This window comes from Mastacembelus armatus, chromosome 21 (assembly GCF_900324485.2).
Source record: "Mastacembelus armatus chromosome 21, fMasArm1.2, whole genome shotgun sequence".
Lineage (NCBI taxonomy): Eukaryota > Metazoa > Chordata > Actinopteri > Synbranchiformes > Mastacembelidae > Mastacembelus > Mastacembelus armatus.
This window is the reverse complement of record NC_046653.1, coordinates 23779546-23803358: the sequence shown is the minus strand read 5'-3', so window position 1 is coordinate 23803358 and position 23813 is coordinate 23779546. Positions and strand designations below refer to the sequence as shown.

At 43.1% G+C, this 23813-nt stretch overlaps 1 protein-coding gene across 3 annotated transcripts in view; it reads left to right on the top strand.

The window, feature by feature from the left end:
• The first annotated feature begins 2866 nt into the window (after positions 1–2866).
• The window catches only part of satb2 (SATB homeobox 2), a 44662-nt gene continuing 23715 nt past the window's right edge, over positions 2867–23813 (top strand). For 2 of the 3 annotated variants that reach the window (XM_026295688.1, XM_026295686.1), the window contains exons 1-3: positions 2867–3833; positions 11514–11729; positions 16074–16259. In XM_026295688.1, the coding sequence (XP_026151473.1) occupies positions 11558–11729; positions 16074–16259 (358 nt within the window). In that variant the 5' untranslated portion in view covers positions 2867–3833; positions 11514–11557. The remainder of the gene's footprint in view (positions 3834–11513; positions 11730–16073; positions 16260–23813) is intronic. The other variant, XM_026295685.1, reaches the window with a different exon arrangement.

The following is a 23813-nucleotide window of genomic DNA, read 5'->3' as shown; positions in this document are numbered from 1 at the left end:
AATATTCACATTAAATAAAAACTTTCCTAACCCGCATCGTGTTTACGTCATGTGGACACAAACGGAGTGAAAACTCTTCGTTTCAAACGTTGGTTGTGTTTTAATTCACTATTTGCGTTAATGATAAAAACGAGAATGAGGTTTTAAGGAGGCCACAATATACATCTACAACATACACATTATAACCTGTTTCATGTTACTTCCCATGCGGATCCTGACATTTCTGACAAATTTCTGCCTCAGGTGGACAAATCCCACATCTGATTGGTTCCGTAAACACAGATGAGAGTAGAAACCAACTTGCATCCAGACATGATTCGGGACATTATGCCAACAAAGCATCTCTCGCTGCAGGTTTAAGGCGCTGAGAGTCGATGTGAGACGCGAGGGTTTGTTTCTGCCACTCGCTGCAGATGTTTTGGTTTGGGGCCCTGGCCTCGTCTTTGCTGTTCTCCCCTGCCTCTTCGCCACACAGCCGCGCTGTTTGCACAAGTGATGCTGCTGGTTTTCTCAGTCCCGCACGCAGAAGGTGACAACAGGCGTCTGAAAACCGCACACGGCCTTTCTGCGGTGCTCGACGCAGAGCTGAGTTGTGCTGTAGGTGACCGCAGGTATGAGCAGAACAGTTCCTCTTTTCTGAGGTAGGTCTATACTGAATGAGTAAATTCAGTGTGTACACTGTAAATAAAGCCCCATGCCCTGCGCCCTGGTGTAAAATCAAGGTAAACACTAACAGTGACTGATTAATATTCTTTTTTTCTTGATCCGAGCCAGACGAATCTCCTCTGGCCGATTCTGCTGACTCCATGGATTTTAAAGAGTTTAGTGCTGGAGGTCTGCTCTGCTTAAACTCACAGGATCACTTTCTGTAAGTGAGTCTGGTCCTTGGATGTGGAATAAATAAAAGCATGTTATTCTTTTCTTTTTGGGGGGTGGGGGTGGGGGTGTAGCAGTAGGCGGGTGGAGCGGGGGAGTGTGGAGGCTCGCTGGGATCAGAGGAGGTGACCGGCTTGCTTACCTGTGCGTAAAATGTGTTTTTAATAATGATAAGCGCTCCACATTAGTCTACAATCACTGCCAGGTCCTACTGACGCTCTGGGGGCGCAGGACTGCACCAGTGATTCCATCGGGCCGATTTCAGGGATCAATATTTCACTGCGCTTCACGGCGCCGAGCAGCTTTTTACGCTTGTTTGGGCTCCGACCTCCCAGTTCCCCCTGACACGGAGAACAGTGGGAGGGATGGAGCTGCAGGCAAACGATTCCCCGCCGGGCTTCAATAATTCAGTCAGACCTGCTGCTGCCCAGTGTCCGCACCATGACTTAAAGAAACATTTACACTCAGTTAACACGACAAAATAAACCTCATGGTGTGATTTATCCTGACCTGAGAGAAATATGTGAAATATTGAAACATTGCGAGAAATCACGACTTTTGAGTTCGACTAGTTTTTTTAAATTTTATTTTAGTCGTTAAATCGTGTGCGTGTAAAGCTTAAACTCACATCTTGATTCAGTCATTATAGCTGACGTGATTAAATATTTAACCCAACATAACTTTTGGACTGATGCACTGGGTTTAACAGAAATCAATTAAAAATTAACTACATGCAAGATATTTCTCACACATTCGCAGGTTTAAAGGGGCCTGTAAAGCCACAATAAAACCAAACATGTCTGCAAATCCACCGGGACAAGTTGATCGTGTCCCCAGCAGCTCAGTAAATTTAAGGACAACTGATTATTGTAAATCAAAGGAACCTAAAGGGGGGAGAGTGTTCCTCTCCTGGACCGAAGAGCAGAGTTTAAATGTCGCCTTTTCTAAAAACCGCAGACACTTTGGGTTTAACAGCGTGTGGTGAGAATAAACTGGGGATTAACGCTGTTATTTTAAACCTCTAACGAGCCTTCACCGTCAAATTAAAATAACCCGCAACAATTCAACAGAAAGGTGTAAATGGCAAAGGGGCAACTTGTTAATTTCACCACACAAAATTCACAAACACACAAACACACACACACACACACACACTGTCATGAGGCCTGAATGCGTCTGTTCCCAGCAGTCAGCGCGCACCGTCCCCGTCATTATCATATTAAAGCAAACCGTTCCCCCCGCCAGGTGTCCCGACGCTGACAGAGCAGCTGAGTCTTTACACAGTGAGGCTGATGGACACGCTCCTGATGCAGTGAGACACTAATGTCTTCACTGAAGAGCCAGCGGGAGCCATGAGCCTGGTTGGACCAGTGTCCAGTAGATTTGGGGATTTTCAGTCAAGGTGCTTTGTTGTGATTTCGTTGGTTTGATCAAGAGAAAAACAGGCCTGCGCGTCCTCAAATCTCTCCGCGCTCTTTCAGAGGAGTGCGGCAGACACCTGGACGCGTTTTACGCACAGCGCTGCAGATGTTACCAACCTGTGGCTTCAGCTGCTCACAGGTACAGCGGTGCTGAGAGTAGATGGTTTCCTCAGGACAGGCCTACTGCAGAACTGTTTTACCAGCGGTTGGTCCGCTGTCATAACACTTTCTGAAATCATTCCTGCCTCAGCGTCACTATTTTCACTCTGCAGATGAGTCACACACTTATGGCGGGTATTTTCAACACGCTTCTTTTGCATTCAGAAAACTTTCCACGTCAGTGTGATTTGACCCTCGCTGGCCTCCGTATCTGTGAGACACCACACTGTGACATCTGTCTATCAAGTCCCAGGTTTATCATTAACAGGGATCCCATCACACAGCGCAGTTGCACTGACCCGGAGGAGCAGGGGGGAGAGGGAGCTCATCCCCGACTTATTCTGAGGCTATTTATTAACGCGAGAGTGCCCGGACTTCAGGTAGGGCGGGCTCTCAGTGGGACATGGATCCTGTCTCTAATGCGTCTGATAGAAGAAGGCTGCTCTGCTTCAGGAAAGTAAAAACACACTTTTACGCATGTGGAAGAACAACCTGGCCTGGTGGGCCTGGGGTCGCTGCGTGGCTGCAGCCTGTGATCTGTCGTCGCGTAAAAACACTATTTATGAATAAAGTTTTCTCAGGCACTTCCTAATATTTTTGAGTCCAATACGCGGAATCCGTCCCACAAACGCTGTCACGGGTCAGATGAGTTTTCTGACGCCCCCTCTGCTCCCTCCCTCCCCTGGCTCCTTTGTCTCTCCTCCCTTCTCTCCTCCCTCTATCAGTCAGTGCGCCCGTTGGCACGGGGAGAGATTGAAAGTGACACAGTCTGATTAGAAACCGGTCCTCTGCATCGTTTAAATCCCGCCATTACTGTGACCGTGACACCGGCGCGCGTTTTTCGGTCAGGCTTGTGTTTGGCGTTTGTCCCGGGCTGCGGGGTCGAGAGTTTTCCCGGCAGTGTCGCGTTGTTTCTGCGCTTTCTCTGTTCCGAGGATGAAGCCGTGAGTTCAGAGGAGGGCAGACTCACGCCATAAATACGTGGTTTGAACTAAAAGGCGGACAGAGGCGTAACGGGAGGACGGAGAGAGAAAAAAGTGCAGACCGCGGTGAAATACCAAGTTCGTGTGTGCTCTCCGGTCCGACAACGGCTCCGGGACAAGCCTCTCTTTCTCGGCCACGACGTCCACACAGACGCGCATCCTCCGTCCACCTCCACACACACCCACACACAAACACACACACACCGCCACCACTAACTGAAACTTTCTTCTTTGTGGATCTCCGGTCCGGCTCCGAGTCCAGACTTAGCACAGTTCCAGCCTGATCCACCGTGTGTCCTGGAGCCGAACCCAAGCCCAGCCCTGGATTCAATACTCCTGATCAATGGACAGAGCCTCCTCAGCGGCCAGCAGCGCTACAGACACGCCGTGAACAGTGAGTATCTCACTCTCACACTCACACACACACACACACACATATGGCTGTAAATCACTATGAACCGATAAGTGATAAAATAAAAGGATCCGGTATTAGAAACGTTTTAATTCGACCAAACAGATTAAATTCATACTTTATTATTAGCGCAGATAATGAGTTTAATTCTAATAAATAAGGAGCAGTAATAAAGTCATTTTGACTGTAATTAGGATCAATATTGTTCTAATTAGTTGCTGTAGTTTTTTACCAACAAATGCAGATTTATTATAATTTCCTGTGTATGATTAAATTTATCTTCTTGGAACAGCTGTGTGCCAAAATATGTTTTCTAATAACTCGAGTTTGTTTTGAATGTAAAAATGAGCTTTATTTATTTTGAAATGGTGTAGATGTGTTACAGCATCTAAGTTACTAAAGTACCTCAGCAGTCTCTAAATATTGTGTTCAAATTATGGAGCCTTGAGAAAAACGTTGCAGTGTTTCACAATAATTTAGCTAAAGTTTAAAAGTGCGAAAAACAGTGTGTGTGTGTGTGTGTGTGTGTGTGTGTGTGTGTGTGTGTGTGTGGAGGTTAAAACAGAATAAATCAGATTTTCAGAAACACGCTGCTCATATTTACTAACTCACTCTTAAATAGTTGAAATTATCGCGGCCCCTTCTCAGTTTGTCGCCGCTGCTGAAGCTGAATAAAACACATGCAGGGACCAGAGCGGAGAGACGGACACGGTCCAAGTGTTTGCGGCCGCTACAGGGGCCTTGTCGCCTCTGCAGCAGCGCAGGGACAGTCAGCTGCAGCTGCGGAGCCTCGGTTTGTTGGAAAACGCTCAGCAAAGCTTCAGAAATGTGAAGATGAGAGAAAAGTCAGGTTTGATCGCGGAATGTGAAGAGGTCTGGGACGAAAAAGGCCTCGAGTCTGCTCTGAGTAATCAACCGAAACTGAAGCCAAATGCGTTTGGCTCCAAATGAGAACCAGTCCTCCTGCACACCGTCCTGTCAGGAGCAATAGTTTGTCCTGCACTAAACACAAGAAACCAAACCAACATCTGCGTCGAAATCTAGATTCAGATTTTCAAAACAAAAAAGTCAAACAATCGAGTCAGACAATGGGCTGAACAAACACCGTTTTACCGTAATATCACCGTAATGTCACAGGGACAGACCTCCTGCCCTGTCCGGCCTTCACAGCTGCAACTGACTCAGCTGCCCCTTCTCCGAACTGCCTTCACGTTTTTCTCACCAAATTAAACGCAGGGACGCTCCAGCCTCTTTCACACAAATGTCACAGAGGATTCCTGAAGTGCAGCTTTGGCCTCAGGTGAATATCAACGCAGAAAAATAAGGATTTTGTTTGTAAGAGCGATAATATAATTAAACAACTGGAATAATAATTAATTATAAATAACCACCTGCAAACGCTGCGCGCAAATGTCGTCAAGGCGCTAATCAAAGATTAGAATAACATAAATACAAACATTTAAAAACGGGATTTTTCAGCAAACCACCTGGGGAAAAAACGAATTCGTCTCAGCCGCTGTGACGGGACTCTCCAGCTTTCTGGCCTGCTGTCTGTTTAAAGTTTGCACACTTGTTAAAAAGTTTACGCACCGCGCAAAGTCAGTCGGGTCGTGACAGGGAGGTGGTCTGACTGCAGACTCTTCATATCAAAAAAGTATTTTCTTTGGCTTTGACTGAGCTGGACGGGAGAAATATGTGTGAGAGGTTTTTTTTTCGTGGGTTTGCTGAGGAAATGATTTATGGTCTGCAAAGTCCCACAGGTAATGACATTCTTCAGCTTGGCTTTGCACTTCTTCTTCTTTTATTTTATTTCTAAATTTCTCCTGCAGAGCAGCTTCTATCGGGGCCCTGGGTCACTTTGTAATCTGACCTGAACGAGTCAGACATTAATAATCTGACTTCACACATCATCCATTTCAGTATTTCAGGAAACTCACTGTCTTTGTGTGTGGACCACATGTGACATAAGGGTGTGTCTGTGCCATTAAAGAGCAGATTAGACTCTGTGGGCAGAGAGGAGCTTCGCTGGTGATGCTCCTCTCCAGCTGTGGGAGTCAGAGCTGCTCTGTGCGCTCACACACCTCTGACGCCTCCTGCAGAGCTCGGAGCAAAAATGTTACACTGCAGTTTTCTGCTCTGTGCATGTGTGTGGTGGACAAGTTAGCAGGAGAAGTTGTATTAGTGCACTGGGCTGAAACATATTATGGCACCATTCACTTGTCCAGCCCCTGCACTGCACATGCACATCTCTCTCCTGTTTGTTGCTGCTCTGTGCGGCTGTTTTCTGAGTCAGTGTGTGGTCCCTGGAAGTGTCAAAGCAGCGAGTGTGTGCAGCGTGCTGGCTGCGGTTTGTGCGACGTACTGCCTGTGTGTGTGTGCAGCTCTGTGTGGATGAGTGTGTGTATGCGTGTGCATCCTCTCTCTGGAAGGGCGAGGCTCTGACTGCGAAGCTCCTCATCCCGTTTTATCAAACGAGATGTTTACAGGAGAGACAAACATGTTTGCCGGGAGGCCTGGTCTCGCCCCCTCAGCCTGCTTGTTTTGCTTAGTGTGTTTGAGTTTGTGGGCCCTCTCTGGAGATACAAAAAGTAAATGTGTGTTTACCAAGAAGGTGTCGCCTCCCCTCATCACAACTCTCTCTCCATAACACATCTGATGGCCATAAACCATTTACAACTAATGTAATGTACTGCTAACAGCAATCATTTCTCATCAATAGCCACGATTGTTTTCAGATTTTAAAAAATAAAACTAATTCTGTGAATCATAACGTTCCTTCTTTACCCTCGGCACCATCTCTGCTCATTTTGTTGCACGTTAACGGTGAAGGAGTATTTCAGCATGTCCCAGCTTCATTATGTCTGTTCCTCCCTGTGCATACATGTGCATGTTGGGTGTTTCTGTGCCAGCAGGGCTTTTAATATCTGCCCCCTCCCTCCTCCTGCTGCTGTCTTCTTTTATCTGTGCTGCAGAGCCAAGCATTAACCAATAGCTTGATAACCCTGCTATAAAAGTGGATCTCGAACGGGAAGAACAGCCGTATCTCTGGCTATTTTCCTATAGGTGACGTCCCTCCCATTCTCCTGTGATATCAGTGCTAATAATGCCCTCACAGGTCACTCTCTCTCTGTCTGCTCTGCAAGTTAAAGGCACAGCTCGTCATCAGCAGACACCCAGCGTAATGGTAAAAGAGCAGCACAGACTCAGAGTCGATGTAAGTTCTTCTGTAAGCGTTGTTCTCTCCTCAAGGTTAGTCGTATTTCTTACTAATGAGATCCACCGGTTTGATCCGTCCAAAGCCCGAACGCCGTGTCCTGCTGTTCGCCTCTTAACTTTTCACCCACCATTATCCCTGTTGGGCTTCTCTCTGGCTTTAAATCTCAGAGCGCGAGTGTGTGAGCGTCGCAGCTGCAGTGTTTACTGCTTTCTGTTTCCTGTACACTTACAACTTATCACAATGGGACTCCAGTGAAGAGTGTGTGTGTGTGTGTGTGTGTGTTGGGGAGGCAGGAGGCAACTCCAAAGCAAGTTCTTCTTCACTGCATCTCAAAGACAAACCCAAACCGCTGAGCTGTTTTTTTGTTTTTTTTAATGTACTCTGCCTGTTGTTACATTACATTTGCACATTTTGTGCACGTCGTGCTTCATCATTAAAGCAGCTGGAGAACAGCCCAAAGTGCTTCTCTAGGTGAGACAAAAATAACAGGCCAGCACAGAGTGACTGAGATAAATAAATCAGCTTAAAAAGTAGGAATTAAAAAGTGGAGAGCAGCTTTCATGGTTTCACTTTACACTTCATTCCACCATATGTCTCTGAAAGTGATGGGACTAGCAATCAGTGTCTGTCAGCCGGCTGATTTGTAGTTTAGACTGGCTTTGAATTACACGTTAGCCTCTGTTTGTGTGTGTTTACGTCTTTGAGCTGGACATATTGTTTATAGGTGTGTTTGTTGTTGTGTCCTACTCTTCTATTTCTTTGGGTGTGCCTGCATTTTTTGCTCTGCTAGCTTGTCTTTGGCCCTCAATGTGTATTTGTTATGTCTAGAACATGTAATAATGTGGAATTTGATAGTGGCTTATCAAAACACGAGGTTGTCGCAGCATCAAACAAATGTGGGGCAAACGGACTAAAAGGTTTTTCAGAGCTGATGTTTTCAAAGCAGAAACATTTAAAGCTGTTATTGAAAAAGATGCAAACTACATGAGACATGATTCACGGTCCGCTTCTCTGAGAGGTGTGACAGTTACACAGAGAAGCAATAAATTGGGAAATGTGTCATGACCTTCTCCTTATCAAAAAGACATTACATTTATGCGCCTCCATGGCAGCTATGTAACCACTCTGCTTATCATGTCTTTATTAACTGCTTTAACTATCACACAGCTTATCAAACAATGCAATGCAGATGAACTCAGGATGCAGACAGTGTTTGAACACCGATCCCTGTTGCTAAAGCCATGATTGTAGTGGAAGTCTCAGCCGTTAATACGGCGTCACAGAGGCAAGTCGAAGTCATGCTCAACTTGTTGCTCAACACACCTGTAATTATTGCATGAAACAGATTAGCATTTATCAGCCCATGACTACGGATGATACTGTGTTATATCGCGGACACACCCTGGTTATTAATTTCATACCCGTCAGCTCAGAGATGTTACGGTGCTGAAAGCAAAAAACAAACAGGGGGGATGCAGGGATGTAAGAGCTGGATGTCAATGAATCCATCTCTACAACACACGTACGTGAGGGACACCCAGTGATCTGCAAATCTTTTTTGGTCTTACTTAACAAAGTGTTACTGGTGAAACCAGCAAGAAAAACTAAAAACCTTCACATCTTTTTGACCCATAAAGCATCAACAACCTTTAACTTTAACTGAATTACACAATAAAAGCACCAGCTCCAATAAGGGACTGTGTTGGAAAAAAGTCATAAAAATACTGCTTCACAGGTAAAGTCCTGCCTTGAAATCCTAGTACAACAGTATTATCAGACAGATGTACTTCAAGTATGAAAAGTAAAAGTACTAAGTTATTTTCATTATTGATTAATTGATGAAGTGTTTGTTGTGTAAAATGCAAAGAAATAGAAAATACTCATCACAGTGTCATAAATTTAAAGGATTAAAAACTACAAAACTTTGAAAATGGAAAAATAGTAAATAGTTTAATTTTTTCAGCTCTTATTATTTACACGTTAAATTAATTTAGGGGACAAAAATAATACTGAGAAGTTGAGAAATGATGAATGCAAATTTTTACCTTTTGTACTTTTTTTCATGTACAAGTACCTTGAACTTATACTTGAGTAAATGTACTTTCCACCTCTGCACCCTCCCTGCAACAAAACCTGCATGTGGCCAAGAGCAGTTTGCTGAACCACAGTGAAAGTGTTTCATAAACGCACAGATGTGACTGTAAAAAAAACAAAGAAGCAAATATGCATTTGGTTCGATTCTCCCTAAACAGCTGACTTACTGACTTCTCTGACTAAAAACTTTACACTTTTACTTTAGTACATATAACCAATAAAAAAACATGCAGTAAATGCAGTTTTTTGAACAGTAATTTACTTTTAGACTTTTATAATTCCCTAGTTCAGTTTAGTTCAGGTAAGATTTTTAACGACCTCATGTGACGTGATCTAGGGTTAATTCTAGTGCTATCAGAGTTTTAGATTTTATTGTGCGTATTGATACACGCACACTTTCAATATTTTTGAGATTTTTTAAAAATAATATGTGCTTTAGTGTTATCGGTCAGCTCTGGAATGAAGCCATTTTTATTAAAACTCTTAAATATATAATATTGGTATATTGAGCATATTAAAAACACGTTTATGCTGCTTAAAAATGCTAAAGTGTTTAAAAAGTGGAGATACACTCCTCCATGTAGTTATTGCAATAAAAAAAATCAGCTTTATCTGACACCACATGACCTGCTGATCATCTGATCTGGTAATATTTGCCATGTCTTATCTTGGGGAAGGCACCAAGTGTGTGAGGGTTGACAAAAAAATGCACAGCACGATAACATTCTTTATCTCTGGAGTTAAATACCAAATGAAATGTAATTGAAGCAGGATGTGTGGAGAGATTAGATGATGCTGGGAAACTGAGTGTCTCTGCTGTAGTGTGTGTGTGTGTGTGTGTGTGTGTGTGTGTGTGTGTGTGTGTGTGTCTCTCAGGTGAGATGGTGAGATGGCAAGATGTCGCCGAGGGCAGGTCTTGATAGGGATCGTCGGTAGCGGGGGCAGCTTTGACAGGACAGGGCTTGTTGGTGATGGAAACAAATTGTCTGGAGGATAATTTTTAAATAAGAGCTGAAAATGCAAAGGGAAGTTTTCATGGGGCAGGTAGAAAGACGTCCTCACGCTGGATTAAATTGCAGCTGACAGCAGCCAATGAATTTCTTTCAGTGTTATATTATAGCCAGTTGTTCTTTACTGTAGCTACAACATTGTTAGCGGTTAGATTTATTTGTGAAGCCTCCCTTTTTCCCAGTGAGCCTCACACTGTGAGTTATAGCTACCACTGTACTCACATTTAAACCCACTGCTTTCCACTCATTGTTTCGCTTTGAACTTGTTTTCTTTTTTTAAGCCCCTTTTATTAAACTCTGCCACTTACATTTTTTGGTCTTTGCCTCCCACACTTTTTAATCACGACCAAAGCTAATGGTTTTAATTTATTATTCATTTTGAAATTTTGCCCAAGCTCTTAATACTTGTCAGATAGGGATTTTTTTTTTCCCTTCAGTGGTGGATGGTGTTTTTCAGCTGTGTTGTTGTTGTGTAAGTGCTGGTGTAGAAGGTAGAGAAGAGGAGGAGGAGGAGGAAGACAAAACATTAGCTTTGCTCACAGTTACGACAGCTGGAGCAGTAAAAGCTGCAGAAATATTAAAAAGTGAGAGGGGGGGGGTGCCGTTCTAATCAAGCGCTGTGGAATATGCCACACTCAAACAATAACCATGGATTCTCCCTCATTTGTTCTGCTGAATTGCTGGCCAGCCTCACTCACTGCAGAGACCCTCTGTGTTTTTCCACTCCCAGATCTGGTCACTAACTTGATTTCCATACTCTGATAGAAAAACCTCCCATGCTTGCTCTCCTCCCTTTTTCCACGGACAGTTTCTAACCCCTCTCTCCTCGCTGAGGGTCACACATGCTGGCAGATATTGTCCAGGGGCTGCGTGTAAATAAAAAACAGTCCATTTGGTCTGAGAGAGCTGGCTGCTCTTTAATACTTTGGCGTGTGTCCTCTGTTTGGCCTGGCAGCGTTTCTAATGGCATTAGCCCATATTAGACATTTGGCTGATGGGAACCCACGAGGCTCACACTCTGACGAATGTGTGTACATGCTGGAGGGTTTAACCCACAAATACTAGGATGTATATATGTACTCATACGTATTAAAACACACACACACGTGAAGCTGCACTGCCACTGCCTGATATATACAAACAGTGATAAAACACCATGTGTCCTTTTCTCTATTTAAGCCCTGACACTTGTTTCTAATACACTAATACAAAAAACAAAAATAAACCAACTGTTGGTTTTGCCTAGAGATGGCTAAGATGCTTCATTTTAAAGTCTCATTATCAACCACATGGTGATAACTTGTGTCCCTGCTCCTCTCTGTTCCTGTTTCACCTCTCCAGACTCATTCTTGCTGAGTGGAGCTCCTCTGGGGGTCTGGAGGAGGATGGAGCGAGGAAGAGAGAGTCCCATCAGCCAGGACAGTCCAGAGCGGAGGGGAGGCAGCCCGGACCTCAGCAGCCTCCCACCCCCGGGAAAGAAAGGCCGGTTGGAGCTCAATGGGAGCCCCACTGGGCCGCGCATACGCCACAACGGGGCCCTGCCGAGACCCCTGGGAGGTAAGAAAGACGACCAAGAGATGCAAAGTGTGGGAAGAGTGGAAAGTGTTGTTTTGTTCACAGTATAAATAACTGAGAGTTGTTTGCTTGAGTAAAGTAGAAAAGTTGGTCTATTGATAAAAACAAAACGTGAAACAGCAAGAAAAAAAAAAAACAACGAAACTTAAAACAACCGCTGAAAAGACAGAAACAGCCGATCTGTGACTTTCCTCACAGTAACACATGAAACTAAGAGAAGTGCCATGTTTCCATCAGGTCGTCTTCATAATTTCCCACCACTGAAGATGTGACTGGTGCTCATTGCACCAAACCACCATTTAACAGTGGTGGATGGAAACATGCACACATTCTCTTTTACTCATATTTCTAAGAACATAATTTCAATGTGCAATAAATATGATAAAACCTTAGTTAATAATACTCACTGTTCAAATGTGGTTGGTGACTAAAAATAAAGTATCTTATATCGAAAGAATTAACAGCTAATAGTAATATTTATTATTCACATATTCACATCATTAGATTCTTGCTGCACTTAAAATAGGAAAACTAGATGATGCCATTTTAATTTAGAGTTTTTCAGCTCTACAAAACCCAGGGACAGCTTTTGTCTGTGCTCTGTGTTGTCTCTGTGTCGTAGTGTGGCCTGTTTCTACACTGTTAATCTATAAGTCTGGGGGGAACTGTATAATACAGGCTTTCCAAATAAAGGAGATTGCTCCATATAAAGAAGATTTATACAACTCACTCTGGTTTATCGATCCCTGCATTCATTGTGAAAGTTGTTTGTTGTTTATGTGTGCGCTTATGCCTCAGTGTCTGTGTTGCCATCTGTTTCTTAATTTAGCTCTTAAAGTCTTTTTAATATTTTCCTTGAATCTAAGTGGAAATCTAACCTGTCACATACACATCCAGCTCTTAACATGAGATATTCATAGTTTACACTGAAGATTTTGAGCCCAACATGCAACAATATCAAGCCTGCCCCGTCACATCAAATACAAATATTATCAATTTTACACACATCAATATACGGATTTTCCTTAAGATTCATCCTTAAATATTTCTGCAAACAACCGGTGATATTTTCTAGATGAGGAAAAACACGTTTGTGTGGGTTTGCACAGTCTGAGTTTGAACCTGTCTGTGGTTTTAACGAGGTTAACAAATCAACGAGCAGCTCAGATTTGACCACAGTAAAAGAAAAGAGGTCGAATCACTGCGTTGAAGCAACAGAGTGAATGAAGAAGAAGAAGATAAAAAAGAAGAAGAAGAAGAGATTCGTGTGTGAGGAAAGTGGCGAGGGCTGGAGGGAGGGGCCGAGCTCGAAGGAAGGGCTTTCCTGTGCTGAACGGATGGTTGGCCTGTAATAATGACGGGTTGTGTTTGAAGACAGGAAACTCGATGTGTCTCCTCCAAACCACACTGCCGCCACGGGGAGGGGGCCACACACACACAAACACACACACACACACGCACACACAGATTTATATACTCACGCACACACACCATATGTCCATATTCACAAGTGCTACAACATTCACACCCAAGACGTGCTGCCAACACACACACATCTTATTTGAATATTCCCGTTCATTCATCCCCATACATATTAGCGGGATTAGAGGTTTGAGGCAACATCAGATCATCCAAACCAGATCACAGAGACAGCGGGCAAATCACAGGACACTGGATATAAGAGAAGACAGACCGAGGTGGAGACACAGGATCGAGTGAGATAGAGGCAGAGTGAGGGAGAGCGAGTGCTGGTCGGAGGGAGCTGCTCGGTGTTGACAGTTATATTTCCCTGTTGGGGGAAATTCACTTACTTGAATTGGCACGGTGCTCCAGTGTGTAATTCACTCCATGAGAGCCTGGAGGACTGGGAGCAGAGTGATTAATGAGGAGGAAATAGAAATATAGGAATTGACTGATTAAAACAACGGGTGGGATGGATCTGGGTGGGGGGGGGGGGGTGCTAATGCTGCTTGCACTTCATGTGTTTGTATGGAGAAACATGTGTATGTGCTGGGTAAAGGAGGTGTGTGTGTGTGTGTGTGTGTGTATGTGTATGTGTGTGGTATTGTGTGATATCCATGCAGTAGAACACATCACCATGGCCTGTATTATTAGAGCTGGGAGGCTGCCTAATGCTCTCAGTCCATCATTTCTTCAGAGAGCTTTAATTAATTGCCAGTTGACAGGTGGCCCAAAACCAAAAGCCTTTTAGGAAAAAGGCTGATATTGGAGAGGAAGGATTGATATGAGTGAGGGGAGCCAAAAGGATGGAAATGCTGGAGCTGGACTCTTGCTGTTACCAGACACTGAGCGGGAACAAGTGCTTATCTGTGCTTCAACAGAAAGATACTAAGTGGGATGCTAATAAATAACAAAGCCAACAATCCAACATTGGTCAGCTGTGCAGAGGTGAGAAAAGAACCTTTTAGAACCTGTAGGGAAAAACTGGTCGGGTTCTGCTTTCCACTGCATTTTACAAACCCAGAAGGACTGGATGTCTGAAAATGCTACATGCTACAGACGTATGTAATTAAAAATGCAAAAGCAGAACAGACGTTGTCAATTGTGCATGTTGTGCTCTACGTTGTTATAAACAAGTCTTTCCAGATGTTCAAACAGAAGTGGAACATGGAAAAGGCTGATTTATTCATTTAACACACAACTACTTCTGTCTTTAAATCTGCACCGTTAACCCCAAAGACCTTCCAGCCTAGCCTGACCCCTACTGTAAATGATCATACCTGCACTGCAAACATAACTAAGATGTTGTTGTAATATAACATGGTCAGAAGTAGAGGACGTGTCTGTGTCTTCAGCAGCTGGCTAAGAGTAGATTCACCTGTGAGTTCACTGGAACCCAGTGTGAAGTATTTCAAAGCTGAAATCTCTGTTGATCGTCACTGCTGGTAACTAAAATGACAGTAGAGCTGAGGTTTACAGCCAAATATGCACCGTGCTGTGGCTGCAGTTATGCAGGTGGATGATCAAAGATTAAGATATAGAATTTAGCTGTAATATAACCTGGATATTGATCTACCCATTAGCCACAATCATCAGGATAATGCCACAGTAATAAGTAATAGGATGCTTTTTAAATATATTACTGTGGCAAAAGTGTTAATAATTATTCCAAATGGAGCAGATGAAGGATGGGTGAGGAGCTTCTCACCACAGAGAAGCAGCAGACCTCATGGTGTTGGACAGGTTTGTTAAAAATGAAAAGCGTAGCTGTGTGAGGAAAGTTTAAGAGGAGAAACTGAAACACTCCTCCACACCTGGACGATCGCTCTGTGCAGTGGGTGTGAATGTTGGAGCGCCTGTTTGGGAAAGTTACAGAGACTGTTGGACATCTTTAGGGAGAAGGTGGGGTGGTGGTTTCTGGACTGTCAACTCTGGTTTCTTTTAACTGACTAACCTTCATCTTAACCAAAGAGTTTTAGTTGCTTAAATTAAACCAAACTTTATTTGATCAGGAAAGTCCTTGTTTTGGTTAAAGTGCTGACAGTCGGTGTCATCCTAACTTGATGAGGGATGGAAGAAATGGGTTGGTTGGTTCATGGATTTAATTAAATTATTCAAGTCCACATGTGTGGATGTGAAGTGTTTAAAGATCTGCCTTTGAAAGCATGTCAAGGTTTTTTCCTCTGTGTGTGTGTGTGTGTGTGTGTGCAAGCTGGGACAGCTCCAGCTTTGCTTCGTCCACACAACTTTTCTGGACAATCTGGTTTGGTTTTTAACTGACCTAAATTTGCTTTTTTGAGGAAGCGTCACAGAAGTTTTTTTAGACAGCTCCATATCAGTGAAAGCAAACAGCATTAACAGTCGCAGCTCATCAGTTACATTAACAACATTATTTCTGTTTTCATTCCTCCACGTCTGGTTTTACTGGCTGTTAAACTGATCTCCGTTCAGCGTGTTTTATCTGTTATTAACACGCTAATGAAAGCTGCAGCTGCTGTAAGCGTAGGGTATTTGCGTATCAGTTGGGGGAGTTATCATTATGACTGCCTATCTAACAGGCCGTTAGATAAAATGCCTGGAGGTGTCCAGCGGACAGTGAGCGGCTCTGTCACAGCCGATTTAAGAATGCATATCATTTGTTTTACATCCTGGGTTTATTGTATCTTACTGAAAATTTCAGGTGCTGCAACATTCACCAGTATAAAACAAAAGGATGAAGTGATTATAAGCTTGACCCACAATAAATGCAATCCACATGCATGCTGTCTCTGAGGGATAAACTGTGTTGTGATCGCAGGCAATAAAAGCCAGACATTTAAAAAAATCTTCCTGTTTTCTCCTTTTCGTTTTCGCCTCCCGCGACAGGTCTGATGATTCCAGTCTTCTGTGTGGTGGAGCAGTCAGACGGAGGGGTCCAGGCAGACGCCTGTGAGGGAAGAGAGGAGCACGCCGAGTTCGTCCTGGTCAGGAAGGATATTCTCTTCTCTCAACTGGTGGAGACGGCTCTTCTCGCCCTCGGCTACTCGCACAGCTCCGCAGCACAAGCCCACGGTCAGTCGCAGACACCACACGCAGCGTAACACCGGCACCGACGCTCGCACTTATTCTTCAAAATTCCTTGGGGTTAATTGGCGTAAACGTAAACAAAACACTAACACGAGAACAGTTTGCGCAGTTTGCTGGCGGTTTGCATGTCCACGATGCATCTAAATAATATCAAACATAGTTCCACATTATTCCCATTATTATACATTCTAACCAGAACCTCCTGTTTTATTGTAGTCCTAAATGTTGGAAATGCTTTTTGCAATTACAATAAATCTGTTGGCTTTAAGTTTTAAATCTAAAAAATCTAAAATACTTGAAAGAGGAAAAGATAAAGTAATAAATATAAAAGGTGGAGACCAGATCAGGGTTTTTATTAGGATTTGTTGTATTAAGATGTTTTTGTATAAGAATTTTTTAATTCCTTTTCTCTGTGGAGTTTGTTTTATGGCTGGTCAGAACTACTGAGGAACTGAAATTTGTCTGGATTCAGCTTTTACATTGTTGAATAGGGAGTTCTGGGAGTGAATATAAACTGTGAGTATGACAGAACCCAGAACACGAGCTGCATCAACACACTTCAGGCTTTAGTCGCATGATGTAAAGGTGCAAAGTGTTAATTTAGTCTTAATTTTAGAAAGAGCCTTTTAAAGCTAAATAGGGAGCGGGTCTCCTTTCACGGAGGCAGCCATGTTACACCACAATGTCTCTACAGTAGCCCACAATGGACAAATCAAACACTGGCTCTAGACAGGGAATTACTATGTTCTAAAGGTGGTGGTCACTGTACCCTCCCTCTCACCATTAGATGCTCAGTGTTTTACATTTTACAAACTGCCCCTTTAAGTTGTACATTGTTTAATTTTTCTAACGCTGTCCTCGCATCCTTAAAGAAATAGTTAAATCTTTGTGGAAATATTTGCTTTCTTGTCAAGAGTTGGACAACACCACTCTGTAAGATAAACATGAAGCTACTGCCAGCAGTCAGATACCTTAGCTTAGCATAAAGACTGGAAAGAGCTAGCCTGGTTCTGTCCAGAGGTGACAATATCGACCTCTGACACCTGTAAAGCTAACTACTTACCAAAGTAAGTAAGATAGACCTGGTTTGTTTAAGTAAAAGTGAATTGTAATAATGACAAGGCAGTGTTCTGCAGGCAGGTTGTCTCCTCTAATGTTTTGCATAAACCCACCTCCAACGACGAAGTCAGAAAAGTCCATATCAGAGCAGTGGACACATAGTTTGTATCAGCAAAGCAGTTTTACAGGTTGGAACATTTTAGATGTGGCAGATGGAGACAGAATCCATCGTCTTTAAACGCTGTTAACACACTGTAGTTGGAAACTGGGGACAAGCTGCCTCTTTTTGTTAGTATGACAAATTTCATCAATGCTATTATTAATAGTCATGACTTTCCAACCGCCAAGTGTCTCTCACTGCTAAACTATGGCACGACTGAGTCAGAATTAAAACACCCCAGAGACTCTCACTCTATTAGAAGAGTGGATGTGAGGTCTGTCTATTTGGAGCAGCCATTGTACTGTAACAGTGGCAATAAGCACAAGAATGCTTCGAAAACACAACTAAGACAGACAGAGCCTGTAAAACTCATTAAAGACACAACAAAGAGCAGGACAGGAATGTCTCCGCAAGACAAAAATACAGTGTGTGTGTACAGTATGTGTGAGAATGTTTATGAAGCAGAGGAAAAGAAAAACTCTGTAATTTATTGTTGCACACATGGTAGTCATCTGCAACAGGACAGTGTCATTTACTGCTGTCTTTTCTCAAGTATGTAGAATATTCCATCTGGGGAAGTTGCCTCACATCCAAATAAAATGGTCACAACAGAGCGACAGTGAGCAACATGGCTATTGCAATAGAGTGAAAATGGTGGGAGATCCCCATCTGTTTGAAATCTAACTCGAGTGTTTGTGTGTATCAGCCCTGTCAGATCTCATCTGAATTATGTCTGCAGACCCATGCAGACATGGTTCTCATGAGGCCGCATGTATGTGTCTGTGTTCTCACAATCACACAAGAACACTGCCACAGGTAATCCTTTACTGCCTGCCAGTCACATGTTCAGTCAGTTAAACATACGGCATTAACCGTCCCTGCCAGACGAAAGTAGGCAGTTATTTTGTTCAGCAGCAGAGTTCAAATTCTGTAGCTGCTAGTTGGAAATGTAGGTAAGACAAAGACAGCAGCATTAAACCTGCAACTGTGTTCTTTGGCCATTTCAGAGCCACAAGCAGTGACATTACCACTCTTTACAATGAAATGTTGAACTTGTTGGCAAACAGTTGCTTATTTACACATCCAGCATTATCTTCCATGTGGACCAATGTCTGTGTCCACCTGCTGAGACTCAGCCCAGTGTTCCCTCAGTTTGAGCTCTGGGTTTGGTCTCCACCACCTCCTGAGGGAAGTCTCTGGCTCTTTAGCTGCTAAATGCTCCACTATGTTCACCAGCTGGTATCTGACTGGGTCTGAGCAGGTAGAGGACAGTGGCTTTTTACAGCTGCAGCTCTGAAACAGCTGCTTCCTGCTGAGGCTGAAAAGAGGCTGTGAGACTGTGAACTCATTATAAAGCACTTTAAAGCTGAGGGGACCTGCAGGTTCAGGCGGTACCCCTTCCACACGGTCAATTAATACATATATTGATGATAGCAGCTAAGAATAACTTATTGAAAAGCAGTGCTATGCTGCTGTCTATGGTTGGTTGAGGTTCCTGTGCTCTGTTGCCTCAGTATAGCTGTGTCAGACTCTCTAAACATGTGGACTCTTCCAGTATTAGTTGTTTATTGTCTGTGCTACTCTCTCTTATCAACTGGTACAGGACCAGATCTGGTTAAAGATTTGTGGTCCCTCTTTTATTCTCTAACAGTTCAGCATGTTTGGGCAGGGTGAGGAGCAGCATGTATGTTCAAGGCATGACTCCGGTCTGTTTGACTACACTGTTTGGTTCGGGCTTGTAGACGTCATAGAAAACGCTGCTATGGTAACCAGTCAGTCTGCACCTGCACTACTAAAAACAAGATCATCTTTTTCACACAGTACTGATTTAGTTTGTGGCTCTACTCAGCCCTGTAATGTGTTTATATGGTTTATTGTAAGCTTGGGAACAGCAGAGTATGCAGGAGAACAATAGAGCTTGTCAGTGTTTTCTGGAGGCCACATGTACACGTGTACACATGAAACCACCTCACTACAGTGGCAGTGATGGTTTTAGTTGGGTGTCACACCCTTAACCACACCCAGCTGTGATGGAACACACCTGTACATCACTCCAGAAAGGTGCAGATGTTAAACTACAGCTGAAATCAGACCCTGACAACGTGTTAAGGTCACTATTCTAGCTATTATTATTCACTGTGCAGGATGTGGACAGAAATTAATTTTGGTGGCCTTGGCAGCACAAATTGCAGCTCATCATAATGTTATTTGGCCTTTTTGTTTCAGTCGCTAATGCTTTCACCACAGCTGAAAAGCTGCATTACAGAGGTCCAGATGGCTGTTCATGGTGTTCATATTCATTATCAGATAAACAGACACAATAATATTAAGGTTATCTTCTAATTAGTCATTAACCACGTTCATGTTTTCTAGTGAAACAAATTTTTTCTCCATCTGATAATCTCAGATGCTGCACAACTGTACTCACTTCCATTATTTATGCTCCGTTTGTCCTTCCAGTATAAACAAAAACATTTATTAGCTCATTCTTGTGAGTTGTTTATACTTTTGATCTTTTTTCTTTCGCTTGTGTCAAATTCAAATTTGCAATTGACAGCCTGTTAAAGTGAATTAGAAAAATAAACAACACACAGATGCACATGATCCTTCAGTGATAGACAGAAACAGCCTTCTGAAGTGTATGGTGACTGTTTGCACATGAATGCTATTAGTAGCACTTCTAGCCCCAAATGTTTTTGCCAAATATCAGGGGAGGTCTCTCTGTCTGTCTGTCCGACCAGTTTGTATGGAAAACAGTGAGGCACAATGGTCCCCTGTCCACATCAATGCACTCCTCTCAAAAAGCACCACAGCAGGGGCTTCAAAGGCACGACTAAACAGGACATCACAGCTCGACACAAACAGAACTCTGAGAACCGCTCACTTACAGACACACACACTCTTGTAAACTCTATTTAACCCATGCAAGGATGCATTTGCACACGCTCACAGCAGAATTCACGTACACTGGGTGTAGAATACCGTGCAGTATCACAGACAAAACACACACTTCCCCCCAGCTTCTCTCAAATGAATACTTTTTGTTTTTTAAAACAAGCGTTTATGTTAAATGAATAATTTCTGGCTTAAATTATACATTTTTTCCCCTGCGGTCCACAACCAAAATTACACAGAGTCCCAGCTATTTTCTCCCTGTTTGAATTGTGTCCTGCATTCTTGTGTCCCAGCGGTGTATTTAAAGTCCCCGCCGAGGACCACGGCCTTTCTTTAATTAGCTTAGCCCAGTAATTAACTGGGAGATATTGTTTATTTCAATTATAAGGGTCTGAAGGCTTTTATAGAATGGATGGGAGCAGACCTGTACTTTATGGCTTTAGTGAGTGAACAGTTAACAGTGGTCACTGTGAGAGAGGCAGCATTGTTGCAGTGCCACGTCTGAAAGGCCACAAAGGGTCACTGCTGCAGAACAGTGTCAGCCAGTGTCAGCAGTTTACCGGACATCTGAGGTTAGACCCATCATCCGCTGTGGCTTCTGCTCTGACATGGTGCTCTGACATTCGTGTACAGGTTCTTCATGAGACACTCTTATCTTCTTATCCTGCTGTTTTTTTTATGTTGCTCTCTGAGTTTATTTTAAGATTAATTCTGATTTACCAAAACTCGGCACCAGGGCTGGAAAGGGGTAATAACTGGAGCTGCTAACATCAGCCCAGGCCAATCTCCATATAGGCACAACAGACCATGTATACTATATAATGGTATTGTTAGGAAATTTTACTGTTTATGCCAGTAACAGACTTTCACTTTACTGCTAGACACAAAAACTGATTCAAAAACAGACAGAATACGTAAGAACAGCCTCACGTCGTCAGTTTTCAGCATCAGTCTATTGCACGTCTGTAATTAGTCTACAGGAATAAATAATCACATATATACATAATCTATGTGCACTTCTGGAGTTCAAATTTACTGTTTAGTTTACTTTCGTACCACTGGCCTGACACTCCAGGGAACTTCAGTCAGAAGATTCTCACAGTGGTCAGGCCAGGCCAGTTTGGGTCTTTTTTTTATAATTTTTACAATATTCCTGTTGCACGTTAACTGAGAGAAGACGTTGGTAAAAAAAACGACAGATGCAGGAAACGCAGGCTGTCAGGTTTTAACCATGAATTTAGTTTTGTACTTCCACGTCTTTAGTTATAATACATGAAAGGTCAAAACGGAAACGGTTGCAGAAGCTGTGATATCCTGACATAAACCGCCACGGGTCAGAAAACTACTGGATCCTGCAATTCCCATAATGCAAGTGAATGGCATAATTTGTTAGACCCTGAACGTCCAGTACGGCGAATGAATAAGTCTTTCAAACTCTTACCAGGAGATTGTAAATCGCTCTCGAAGCCAAGCTAAGATCATCCTGATGACACTAAGTGAGTTTTTAAAGCTGCTCCAGAGCCACAGGGGACTTTATACAACTGTTTTCACAACCTTGGCCAAGACAATTCAGCTGAACTTTGTGTGTAAAATCTGTGGGTTTCCCTTTAAATAAAACAGACTGACCAGCCGATCTGATTTGGACAAGAAATGAAGACGAATAGTGAAAATCATTACCCAAACTATCCACTGTAAGCATCCATCACGGTTTAGCTTAACAGGGACCTACCAAGCTTATTCTCTTTGCCTCAAAAGTGCAGCACGTCTGTTGGTTTGTTTACAGCTTGTCGGATTGTTTGACTGCATGTGTTGTTTACCCATCAGACTGTATGTGATGCCTCACTGACTTTGCTTAAATAAACATACAGTTATAAATATAAGGATGTCATTAGGGATAGCTGGTGGGCCTTCGATGAATAAATGAACTTTAAGATTTATAGTTAAGGTCATGTTTATGTGTTTACTAATGTTCAGCATTTCTCAGCAAGTTAATCTTATCAAGGGTATATTATTTCTCTCTTATTACGACTTACTGATGCCCACAGGAGGTGTGTAAAAACCCAAATATCTGCTTACAAAGCATGAGAGAGTCTTCCTGAACCATGCCTTATTAGAAAGTCACAGAGCTGTTTCAACTCTGCATCGTAATAAACCTAAAACTTTTTGCAGCCATTTTTCAAGCTGTTGTTCTTTAGCTGAGGCCTTGACGTTATGCACATTATTTTACAGACAAGCATTTCAAAAGAATTTCAGCGGTGAAGCACTCGCCCTGAATGTCAGCATGACAGATTTTCATCAGGCGGAGTTCCTCAGGGTGCAACGGTGGATGATAGGGGTGAGTCAGGCATATGGGGTTTCCCTCAGTGTGTGCCAGGGGTGGAACCTGGAACCAGTTTGGAAGAAGCCCTGCATGCGTGTGCAGGCTGCTGCGACTAAGACACATTCTAGCATGGGACCGCGGTATTACCGCCTGTACACGTGTATTTGAGTGCGTGCACGCGGGCATCCATGCGTGCAGGCCTGTGCAAGCGCTAGCGAGAGGAGTCAGAGACATCAGTGTGTGTTTGTGTGCGGATGGGCACACTCAGACATGAGCCAAGCCACCAGCCGGCCACATAAAAGCACGTCTCTGGGAGGTGGAATTTTAATGTGAAAATGGGAACAATGATTTCTACTTTTAAATGTGGACAAGAAGCAGAGCCCATTGAACAGCGAACCAAAAATGACGGATCAATTATTAATGCATTTAGCATCACACAGAGCATGTGAGTGTGTGTGTGTGTGGGTGTGTGCTAGCATGCAGGCTGGTACATGTATGTGTCCACTCTCTGTGTGCTGTCATGTGTCCTCTGTGAGTTTGTGTTTGTCTGCTTATTCACGCGTTTGCTTCCACCCAACTTGGCATTACTGAAATTATGACTTATTTTCAGATGGGTGTGTGTGTGTGTGTGTGTGTGTGTGTGAGAGAGAGAGAGAGAGAAGAAAAAGAAAAACACAGAAAGGAGATGAGGAGGATGGGCTCAGTGGTTTCTTTTCTATAATAAAATGATCAGAGTATTTTATTCCAGCCCTCATTTCACTACATCCTCATTATAAAAAAGGGACACAAATAAAACTCTTTCACTGAGTGGCCTCAGACAAAACGGAAAACTCATTTCACAAGTTCACATGTTCATTTCTCATGATATATCTGACATGTCATGCAAACACACACATTCACCATATTTCATGAGAAAATTACACTACCACATATGAAACATTCAAAAATCACATTTTTCCAAATACATGTGAATTTACGAAATGTGCATCGTCTCAAACCTACGTCTTTACATTTTTCACACGACACTGCTGCATATATGATCAATGTAGTAGCTTCTCGTGCAATAAGCTCACTTTGTCAAAGTTTTTATTACAAGAGCTCAACA